The sequence below is a fragment of the Nothobranchius furzeri genome, chromosome 5 (genome assembly GCF_043380555.1).
Source record: "Nothobranchius furzeri strain GRZ-AD chromosome 5, NfurGRZ-RIMD1, whole genome shotgun sequence".
Lineage (NCBI taxonomy): Eukaryota > Metazoa > Chordata > Actinopteri > Cyprinodontiformes > Nothobranchiidae > Nothobranchius > Nothobranchius furzeri.
The window spans coordinates 78,655,007-78,667,054 of NC_091745.1; the positions used below are offsets into that span (position 1 = coordinate 78,655,007).

General features: G+C 44.8%; 1 protein-coding gene across 5 annotated transcripts in view; it reads left to right on the forward strand.

Annotated features, from left to right (window-relative positions):
• shc1 (SHC (Src homology 2 domain containing) transforming protein 1) overlaps positions 1-12,048 on the forward strand; it is a 30,063-nt gene that overhangs the window by 8,597 nt on the left and 9,418 nt on the right. For 3 of the 5 annotated variants that reach the window (XM_070551192.1, XM_070551191.1, XM_070551193.1), the window contains 3 exons: positions 4,278-4,442; positions 7,676-7,746; positions 10,736-10,796. In XM_070551192.1, the coding sequence (XP_070407293.1) occupies positions 4,281-4,442; positions 7,676-7,746; positions 10,736-10,796 (294 nt within the window). In that variant the 5' untranslated portion in view covers positions 4,278-4,280. Of the gene's footprint in view, positions 1-3,627; positions 4,443-7,675; positions 7,747-10,735; positions 10,797-12,048 lie in introns of those variants that run through there. The other 2 variants (XM_015950631.3, XM_015950632.3) reach the window with 1 other exon arrangement.

Sequence of the window (12,048 nt, forward strand, 5' to 3'; positions counted from 1 at the left end):
GTGGATCAGAGGAGAGCACGCTTTGCCTTTTCCTTCTGGGGAGTGGACAAACGGAAAGGCAGGAGGAGAGGACGGATGACCGGACAGTGTCCAGAACAGTGAACGGGGTTTTAAAAAAGAAGATGAACCCAGTTGTAGATGAATGGCCATGAATGATCGACCGCACGCTTTATAAACCAAAAAATGAGCTGCTGCCGTTTTGCAGTTCGTTAAAAAAAGACGAGGCAGAGAGACTCATTTCTAAAAATCACTTTTTCTGGTTTCTGTAAACGTAGACCACCTTTGTGACTTCTGATTTTCTAGTTTCTGAGCGTTGACGCCACTCTGCAGGATGTTAAACAATCGTCTTTTTTTAGCAGCTGCACAGAATATTCAGGTTGTTTTTATGCAACTTTTCTTAACCTTGGTTGTTTTGGATATGTGACTGTAGTGTAGCTGTTTTTTATACGGCTATTAGGGAAACGATAATCAGCCTTTGAGATTACATCGCTTTTACGTGCCCTGGTTGTTGTCAGGGCGTCCAGCCAGTCTGGGATGTCAACATTGATTTGGTTTTATGGCCGACGTGATGCCGGTCAAACTTTGATCATCTCCTGAACCGTATTGATCTTTTCTAGTTGTTGTTTTTTCTCCTGCTGTCAGACAAACAAACAAGCAAACAAAAAAGTGTTTGCTGCAACAGCTAATTGCTTGCCATAGGGTTGTAAAAGAAAAAAAAACAGTAATCTCTTTGAAGATTCCCACCCTTGTCGGGACTTCTCGGCACATATCCTATGCAGGCATCTCTTTTAATGTCTGTTGCCATAGCAACGGGCAGCGGCGGCAGACAGAAGATGTAAAGTCTTTTTCTTGTCTTTTGACACCGCCTAGTGCTGGTCCATTAGCTAACTGTTCCATAGGCTAGAGTAGTCTGTGGTTAAGATAGGTTCTTACGATGCTTTTTAGGTTTTTATAAAACAAAACGTAGATTTTTTTTTACCGTTTTTGTATATTTTCAGCTGTGTTCAGGGTTGTTTCAGCTCCGCCCACTTTTAATGGCAACAGCCGTTCTCATCAGTCAGGCTGATGAGCTATTATCAGGCGTGACTGGATAAATTAGATTAACACTCTGATTTCTCTTGTTCACATCAGTGGGAGCAGCTGCTTGGCCCCAAGGCCTCTGATTACCACTCATTAGCTGTCCTGTTGGTGACGGTTCGTTACGCTTACTGTTCATGTGACGGTGACTCAGGAGGATTCCTCTTGGTGTCCAGGGTCATGCCCTTTGTAGTCACCTGACCTACACTGTGTTCTGTGTACTGAAACAAACAAAAACCAGAGGGTTGACTCTGCTCAGAGGGCCTTTCAGCAGCCCTTTGTTCAACAACACCTGGAGTTTCCTCCGTTTATCCGATCTGTTGCCTTTTTGAAGTGCTAATCTTCTCTCTGTGCTCATCTTTGGTTTCTCTAGCTGTATGACCGACTGTTTTGTTTTGAAGTATTCTGCGTCCCTTTGATGGTCTAAACACTGGGTGTCAGCCATACTTCTTTACAGCTTTCTGGAGAACATCCCAGCCTCTCTGGCAGTGCATTTACTGGATCCTTCCTGGTGCTTCCTGGCCAAGACCAGATGGAGGGATCGCTAGAACTGCTGGACAGTCCCTCTGTGGTGCTAGACTAATGTAGGCGACTGTTCCTTCTGCCATGCGTCCAGCGCCTTCTACAGCCTCGAGCGCTGTGGCTCATTTCTGAAATGACAACAGGAAGTGTTGGCATTACTGAGACATCAGTGCCATACTCACAACCTTAATTTGACTTGTCTGGATAATAAGTGTGTCATTTGTTGGTGATTGTAAAGGTTGGTGTGTTGTACGTTTGAATAATGCCTCTACAGCACTAAGGTGTAGGCCAGCCGGCTGGCTGAGGGTTGTAGGTGTGGCCTTGCCTCCTACTGAGGTCACTTTGGAGACTATTAATAAAACAGACTGTACTTTAGATTGGACTATGCAGAATATGAGATGCTTGTGGGCTTAACTTGCTTGATAAGCCTTAGAAAAATAGGGACGCTGTTCTGGATTATAGCACGGCGATTCGTTCATATCGGTGTCAATACTGTTCTCTCAGGTAAACAACTATAATCTGTGTCCATGCTAGTACCGAGTCAGGAGCTGAGTGCAGTCTTAACCCAGCGGGTTCATTTACAACACCAGTGGGTCTCCATTCAGGGAACCCTAAGTTGGGGGTCCAAGCCTGACCAATCAGGGCTTGTTATCGTCTCAACAGGCCCACCGGTAGTCATCGTCATCCTATGACCTACATTCTGCCGTGTTACATCACCACTGTGCTACTGCAGTGTGTCTCGCTGTACCAGACAGACATCTCAGACTCAACTTTACCACGATCAAATGGTGCTCCAGCAACAAAACACACCGTGACCAAGGTGGCCAGTTCTACAGAACACACGAACCAAGGCAGGCCATTTCAGGAACCTCAGTCAGGAACGGGCTCAGCTCTAAGCCCAGTCTTAATTACTAACTTTTCACTTTCTTTTGGTTTTATATCGGCGTCTAAAGCCAACATGTCTAGCCTCTAGCCATCCGCGGTCCTTAACGTAAAGAGGCGCAACGACAGGGCTCAGTATTTAGCATACAAGTGTGGGACTGTTAAACAAGGCAGCCTGGAGAACGGGCGAGCAATCGAGGGAGGGGGAGAGGGGGACCGAGAGATCGTTTGGAAGAGGAGAGAGGAAGTGGTGGCACGGGAGAGGGCGGAGGCGTTGGAGAAGCAGAGGCTGGCAGAGTACATCGTGTGGAGGAAGAGAGAGGACTTCCAGGATAAGAGAGGAGAAAGAGAGAAGGGAGGGAAGAGCTCAGAGAAGGGAAGGGAGTCTTCACCAGAAGTGATCTGGAAGAGGAGAGAAGAAGGAGACGTTGGGAGGGAGAGAGCAAGGGCCATTCAGAGAGGACATGAAAGCATCTGGACGAAGGGGGAGAGGGAGTAGAAAGGGGAGCCAGATTTAAGAATAGTCGTGAAAAGTTGAAGCGACTGCACGACTGCAGAGTTTGAGAGCCTCCTCTCTCTTCTTCCGTGGCTCTGCAGGTGTTCGCTGTATTATCGACCAGCCGAGGTTGTGTTTTATGTGTTGCTGCTGTGTTAGCGTGTGCAGCCCCTTCTGCAATCCCCTTGTTGGCTGCTAATAGGAATTTTACAGGCCTATGTCAAGCGTGATAGAGCTGCCAAAGGGGAGCTGCTACACACACGCACACACACTCGGTTTACACTGCCATGTAGACGCGTCACAAACTGATGTACACACCTTTTTGTGCAGTAACACACACACACACACACACACACACACACACACACACGCACAAGGAGCATTCAGAGACAATCACTTGTGTTGGTTCGTCGTGGTGCTGGCGACAGCTGAATAGTCGTCCGGCACTCGGAGACGATTAAGTTGGGACGAGAAATCGTTTAGCATCGTGGCTGAAGACCATCGCTCTACGGAGAGCTGAGAACGTGTTTTCGTCCATTCAGGGGAACTCGGCGAACAAAAGCAAAAAACACCAAAAGAAACTGATGACAACATGAGCTGTTCTGGTGCTCTACAACACTTTTTTCATCTGCTCCCCACCGCTGCTGAGGAGGCCCCACCTTTCCGCAGCACCTCCTCTCCTCCTGCTCTCAGTGTGGATAAAGCCAGTTGTGAAGCGGTTTGGTGCGGGCTGCCTGAGCGGCGGACAGATGGACGCAGCTCCTACACAGACAGATACTTGAGTGTCCTTCCAGAGAAAAACTTTGAGTCGTGAGACAAAAAGACTTGGCTTGAAGCTCTGCAGCCTAAGAGGACCTATAAATAATACATGATGGAGCTCATGCAGAAAACCAAGTACACCCACATTCGGAGTGAGTCGCTGAGCTCAACAGATGAGACCAACTCCATTCCGTCGCCGTTCCCTCCATCCAGCCCCGCCACCCCTCTGACTCCCTCCCCTGGTTTGCCTTCTTCCTTCTCCTCCTCGTCTCTCACTGCCATTTTGCCCCCCACCTCCCCGCGCCCAGCTGAGAACAGCCCCACCACCCTCTGCTCCTTCTTCCCCAGTATGAGATCCCTTCGTCTCGGGGTCACTGGCACTCTTCTCCCAGTGCCCAGGTTCTCAAACAGGTCTCAGCAGTCCCAGGCACCTGTTGAGTCATCTGGAGATGATAGGAGCAACTCTAGCTCCTCCCCTACTCTTCATCAACCCATTCCCACACTAACTGCTCCCTCTCCCCCTCGCCGACCTCCTCTGCAGGACATGAACCGGCTCGGAGGAGCGTCCAGGAGGGCACGGGTGGAAGGAGGGCAGCTGGGAGGAGACGAGTGGACGCGCCATGGCTCCTTTGTCAACAAGCCCACCCGTGGCTGGCTGCATTCTGACAACGTGATCAGCACCACGGGAGTTTCCTATACTGTTCGGGTGAGTGAGTGGCACACTTCAACTGTCCAGCCTGTATTTTTATTATTATTTTTTATTTATTTATTTATCTCAAACCATCGAAAACATGAAATTGCATATGCACTCCCCCATATTCCTGGTGCATACAAAAAAAAATTTTTTTTTTTTTAAATGAGGAATACGATAAACATATGCTGTTGAATGAAACAATACAAAACATACAATAACATAAAACCATTTGAGAGGGAACTGGAAGAAGCAAAAGCTTATCTAGTCCAGCCCCAATTCAGTTAATAAATCACATTTGCTCACATTAACAAATTTGAAAGAAAAAAAAAATTCTTTATGCAGGTCGTTCTATCTTCACCTTGCTAGTTGCTACATAAAAAGACAGTTACAAAACAATTGTTCACATGAATCTACAGAAAAAAGAAAACAAAACCAATAAACAACAAAAACAAAATATTCCATTTGAAGCCAATTACCATTTTTATCACTTGCTATTTACGTATGAGTCAATTATGAGTTGTTTATACAACATTTTAAATGATCTAATGTTTTTACATAATTTTAAAGTCACATCAAGTTTGTTCCACAGTTTGATACCACATACAGATACACACATACTTTTCATAGTTGTTCGGTATAATGGAAAAATGAAGTTTTTAACGCCTCTCAATTCATAACCCTCTTCATGAGTTTTAAACAACCTTTGCAAATTACACGGCAGTACACCCATCATGGCCCTATACGGTACAAGGACAGTTTTAAATTGAATTAAGTCAAAAAATTTGAGTAATCTTAAATTGTAGAATAATGGAGTTGTATGATCTCTATATCCAGAATTTATAATTATCCTTACCACTCTTTTTTGGAGAACACAAATCTTTAATAAATTAGATTTATAAGTATTGCCCCATACTTCGACACAATATGATAAGTATGGTAGAATCATAGTACAATAAAGTGTGTGTAGTGCTTTCTGTGGTAGAGAATATCTTGTTTTATTTATTATTCCAATGCTTCTGGCTAATTTAGAACACACATATTGTATGTATGGCTTCCAACAGAGCTTATGATCAATCAATATCCCCAAAAACTTAATTTCATACACTCTTTCAATGGCTATTTCATTAACAGTCAAATAGATTTCTTTACTACTTCTTTTATTTCCAAATAACATCAACTTTGTTTTGCTGACATTTAACGACAGTTTGTTTTTATCAAACCAATTCTTAAGCTCACTCAATTCATTCTGGACCTTTAGTATAAGTTGCTGTATATCTTCTGCTGAACACAAAATATTTGTATCATCAGCAAACATAATAAATTTAAATAATTTTGAAGTTGTGTAAATATCATTTATATATAACAGAAATAACTTTGGGCCAAGTACCGACCCTTGCGGAACTCCACAGTGAACTTCGAGACAGCTAGACTTGTGATAGCCCAACTGCACATACTGAGCTCTGTTACTCAAATAACTTTTTAGCCAATTGAGAGCTGTCTCCCTTATACCACACTTCTCCATTTTTGATAAAAGTATTTTGTGATCGACTGTATCAAAGGCTTTCTTCAAATCAATAAAAATTCCCAGTAGAGCCCTGCACGGGCCTAAAATCTGAGCCCGTGTCCGGCCCGGCCCGAGGGGGTGGAGCCCCAGCCCGACCCGGCCCAAAAAGGTTTTCAGGATTCTCTGGCCCGGCCCGAGCCCAAGCCCGACTTTTTTTTAACCAACTAAATGAAAACAAAGTGCGTCAATCCTGACCAATGTGTTAAAAGACGTGCAGGATCCGAGCGTCGCAGAAGCGCATGCGGGAAGCTTACTTCCACTGAAGCGAGTGTTTTCCAAACCCTGTCTCTCAGAGAGACTTGTCACTTAGAAAATGTTCCCTGATTATGAAACTTTGGCTGAATAGCGCTTGTTCCTGTCTCCAATGTGCGACACATCCAGGAGCCGTCTGAGGAGAATCCCAGAATCTCACATCCTCTTCAGCTCATGAGCGCATATGATTACGCACAAGCGTGACCCAACACGGTCTCACAGTAAGACTGGGTTGGACCTGTTCAGGTTTACGCAGACAATCTTCACATAGAATTGACTTACAGATATAAAATTAATGCAGTAAAATATAAAGCATTTTATTTAAATATCCATTCATTATTTTACAAGCACAGAGAGCCGCATCAGATGGATGGAAGAGCTGCGGGTTGCCGATCCCTGCTCTAGTTCAAGATATCATTAAAATTCCAAAAGTGCTGAAAAGATTAAAAATGGGGCTTTTCGTGCACATACAATACATTATGGTAGCCACCGGGATTCCCTGTCTTGAGCGCAACAAACCACAACACAGATTCAGAGACGTGCTGAGTTTGTCATCCAAAATGCTCCGTTTTATAACTTTTGAATGGCTGATCAGATTCAAATAATTCCAACGGTTCCTAAAAGTACATCAAAGCAGCTTTCCAACGATCTATAGCATGAAGCAATCAGAGTTAGATAAAATATCGCTAAGAGGGGAAATCCTGCTGTACAGCCTGATTGAAACGGAGCGCAGCGCTGCGGTGAAAGCGGATAACCTATAAAATGTCATGTTGAGGACGCAAACTCAATACATCTCTTTTATTGTGAGGTAATAATTTCTCCGAGTTTTGCGGTTGCGGGCAGGAGTAGACATGCACGCTGCAGGTGAGGGCGGGAGTGTAACACACACGTTGCGGTTGCAGGCTGTAATGGTCAGAAATTCAGTGGGAGCGGGGTGAAGAAAACAGTCCCGCACAGGGCTCTACTGCTGCGTTTAAGTGTTTTAATTTTTTTAATGATTTTGATTAAAAATAAAAGGCGCCCGGCCCGGCCCGTGTCCGAGGTAATTACACAGTCGTTGGCCCGAAGCCCGGCCCTCGGGCCGTCGGGCCGGGCCGACCCGAGGGCCTAGGGCTTCAGTGCAGGGCTCTAATTCCCAGAACATATTTTTTCTGATCAAGCGATGTGGATATGTCTTCAACCAATTCCATTAGAGCTTGTGCAGTAGATCTACCTGATCTGAAACCATACTGACTGTCTAATAAAATGCCATTTTTTTCTACAAATTTTTCCAGCTTATCATTGTAAATTTTTTCCAATATCTTTGTATCACGCAAAGTGTACAATTCCTTTCTACCTCAGCTTGTTTTCTCAGTCTGCCATTGCTAAAATTGGCCCACGTGTAGGAAATGTCTGGTCTGAATGTGTCCCCTTCCTGTTTCCTGGGCAGTACATGGGTTGTGTGGAGGTGCTACAGTCAATGAGAGCACTGGACTTCAACACCAGAACTCAGGTCACCAGGTGAGAGTAAACACAACTTTCTCCGCCCTCGTTTTATCCTGCAGTACCGGCTTAAACCGGCCTTAACTTCTGTACGTTCTTGGTTCTAGGAACCAGAGTTCCTGGTAGTCATTGAAGTTGTCTCATTCAAGATTTCTATGCAGTTTCTAAAAAACCTTGAAGTGTATTTCTGGACTTTGGCTTTTTTTTTTTTTTTAACCCCATTTTCAGTCCAGCTCTTGTACCGAGAGAGCACATTGTCCAGTGTTTGCCTAAATGATTGGGAAAGTAGACAAGCGTAGGATAAAGTGAGTGTGAGGCCTAAAAAACTGTCAATAGCAGAAGAGCGGTAACTGAAAGTCACGTCTTTAGGGGAGGAATCCATTAGACATAAATCTGGACCTGAGAGATTCGGCTCTTATGAGTCACAAGTTTTCAGCTAGCAGCTTTATATAATCCCTTTGTTGGAAATCAGAAACCATTTTGTTTTAAACTGTGTCGTCCATGGTAGTATTTTTGCATTCAGCTTAAAACAAAGGGCAAAAAATTCTGTCTTAATGAACCAAACTGGTTCTTCACTAGTGGGCTTTTCCCACCAGTACCCACTCAGCACTGCTCAACCCATCTCCAGGCCATTTCCATTAGCAGGTCAATTCTTGACACCCTGTTTTCAGGACCCGCTTAAATGTGGTTCTAAGCGAACCAAGCCAGGCTGAAAACACAACGCTGGCGACCATTGCTCACTGGTTGGCTAGGGGGCGGAGTCACTGGTTTTTCCAGAGTTTTCCACCGTTATCGACAGATTTTTCCAGGTATCTTCACTGATGCTGACAAAAAGCCTCCGCCTAAACAGAACGTTCAACTTCACTCCACCATTGATGCATTGTGTTGAGTTTTGGTATCACACACAAATCAGCTTGTGCTTTGTGTTGCGTCGCTTTTCCGCTCTAATGAACCCACCCAGTAGAGCCATTCTCTGTTGAATTGTAATGTAAAACCACTCAGAGTCGAGCCGAGTTGAGCTGCGCTGAGTTGTAGAAATGCCCCATTATGGCTCTGGGTTGGCCTGGTCTAGCTCGGCTAGGGTCATAATGTTCACGTCTGAGTTATCTGTGCGTTTTCCATGCTCAGCTGACCGGCTTGGTGCGGAGCCGGCCCAACACATCCACTAACAACTGATTGGCCGGCTTACATTCACACCTACCTACTAGAGGAAGCCTCTGATTGGTGGGTAGAATTAGCCAGTGGCATCTTCGCGCATGTGTGTTTTATTTATCAGTCTGGAGTAAAAATCTCTGACTGCAGCTCGGACGTTCCACTCCAGCCGCAGGAACACGAGCAGCAGCTCCACTCATTGAGAGTAGGAAGCTGTGCGCTTCATGTCAGAGTCTCGAAAAGCAACACCGCTCACGGTCCCTTTTGTTTAAAGCTTCTTTCCGGAGTATTTCTCTTATCCGATGGCGCCATCTAGTGGCTGACAAGCATATAGCACTCTTTCGTTTTTTTAAGATGGCGACTTCACGTTTCTGTTTATAAAGGTGCTTCTGTAGCCGACAAACAGCTAAAACACGTTGTTTTACGAGTATTATTCTCATGTCATGTTGTGTTCTCATATTTATATTTTAGAGACTTACTTGTTCGTGAAAAGTTCATCAACTCTGCATCAGCCGAGGTGCCCCTTAAATTTGAAGCAAGCGGTAGCCTGACGTCATTGGTTAGTTCTGGTCAGCGCTCAGTTTCCTATTGCACGGAGCTCTGCGGGGCAGGGGGCGTGCTTAGCAAAAAAAATAAATAAACATGACGTATTGCTTACATGATAACACAGTACATGGCAAGATAATCACTTTTGCGGATTTCTGACAAATCATACATCATTTCTGAAAGAGGAAAACTCCAGAAAGCAGCTTTAAGGTAGCCTAGTGAACTAGACCAAATTCTTGCTTTGCAAAGTTTGGTCTAGGCATGCTCCATTGGAACCTCCTCAGCTCCTACCAGGACTCTGGCTAGCCAATCACAGCTCTCTAGAGGGGTTTCAAACACATAAAGAGCTGTGATTGGTCCATAATGGTGGGCCAATCATAGTGCTCTATCTGCTTAGTGAACAAATCACAGAGCTTTATCCGCTTTGTGGGCCAATCAGGGCCCTCTATATGCCTGGTGGGTGGGATGATGCAACAGAGTGAAACAAGAGTTTGTCACATTCATCGTCCAGTGGAATGCGGAGATCATTTGAAAGACAACGGTAGAACCCGCCCCACAACCGAGAGCCGTCAATGGAGCGTGGCCAGACTAACTAATACATTTATTTAGTCTGGCTTGCCAGGCTAGCTTTAAGGAGGACAAACCTGGACTTGCGGGGGCAAAATGACTTAAACAAGACCGAGCTGGGCCGACCCAGATGTGAACTGGCCCTCTACAAACTTGAGTTTAAGAGACTTTTTAATACAGAGTTATACACAGATCAGAGTGAACTGGCCAAACAAAACAGATGCATCTCGTATGTGATAAGTGTGATAAAGCAGCCAAAGAAAAATTCAGAAAGCAAAGAGGAATTTGACTCATACCACCTTAACCGTTCGTCTGGCTGACTTGAAAGGAAGGATGACTCAAGACTTTTGCATAATATTGTATTACCAGTGTTGGTTGCAGTGATCTAGGGGTTAGACCGTAACCTTGTGTCAGTACTTTTACCTCTCATATGGCCGCTAGCTCACGTTCTGTCCCACTTCCTCTCTTTTTTCTGCTTACTTGTTTTTTTTTAATCTCCGTTAGTGTCGGACAGTGTTGGCTCATGTGTGTATACACACCCCTGCTGTTTTCTGAAGCCCTAAGTTAGAATGTTCTGGAATCCTGGTGGTTTCCTTGTGGTTTCCATAGCAATATTTGCTTCTGTGGCAAAGAGGAGGGCAGCTGCCAGGGATAAACTATCCCACCAGCTGCCCTGATTTATTTCAATCCACGTTTGAATGCATCCAGGAAAACTGTGACATTAATGTTCCTAACGTTCCAGGGAAGCTATCTCTGTGGTGTGTGAAGCGGTACCTGGAGCCAAAGGAGCCCGCAGGAGAAAGGTACATGCTACTCACACGAGAACACGCTCTCACCGAACATTATTTATGGATGAGGTCTGAGTGGACAGCAGGAGGAAGGTTTTCTGGTTAAGAGCTTGAATTAGCCTGTTCGTCCACCTTGTGGTCAGTTGGATGTTTAGTCACATGCTTTCCCCATCCTCTTAGAGACACACCACATTGTGTTTCATCTGTGGGCATGGTATTCCCAGGCCTAACGCCTAACCGTAACCTCGCTTCAGCTTCAGAGGGATATTTAAGTATTCTGAAGTGTGTTGCTGCCTAGAAGTTATAAATAATTACTAGTTTACTCATAGTGGACGACTTCCTGAACAGCCTTTGTTTGGAGAAGTGGTGCTTGCGTCCTACAGGGCTGGTCACAACAGCAACACGGTTGTTTCTGGTTTCTGCACAGCTCTGATGAAACCGATTACAGCTGATCTCAAAGACTTCAAATTCACAGAAGACCAAAAGAAAAGATTAACTTCACAATTACGACTGTGAAAATTAAAGCTCACGAATAGAAGACCTGTAATTACTAGCATGACTTGGAGCTTAGTAAAGCATTATTATATTCATGGGCCAGGAAAAATGTCCGATTTTGAGTTTTATAGTGGCTGTGCTGAAAGTTGGTCCATTCTGATCACCAACCATTTTTCATTTGCACCTCTGTATGGCTCCAACTGGAGCGTGAGATCGGCGGGCGGATTGGTGCTGCGTCTGCAGTGATGCGGGCGTTGTATCGGTCTGTCGTGGTGATGAGAGAGCTGAGCCGGAATGGAAAGCTCTCGAGTTACCGGTGGATCTACGTTCCTACCCTCACCTATGGTCACGAGCTTTGGGTAGTGACCGGAAGGACGAGATCACGGATACAAGCGGCCGAAATGAGTTTTCTCTGCAGGGTGGCCGGGCTCTCCCTTAGAGACAGGGCGAGAAGCTCGGTCATTCGGGAGCATAAGCATCCGGGTATAAGTGTCAATATAAATATATAACGAGCCTTTTACTTTTTAAATCGTGTATAAGTTTAATAAATTAAAAATATAAGTGAGTTACTACCCGCTAGCCACCAAATCTGCAACTACTAAGCAACTAACCAACCATAGATAACTTCTTTGGATCTAAAAAAAATATTTTAAATTAGCTGACTTACTTTTAAACTTGAAAATTGACCCCGAAGTAGCTGCCGGCTTCTGATCCGCCGTCCTTTTGAAAATACTGCGGTGTTCTGTGGGTAATTTTTGACCAAGGCTAGGCT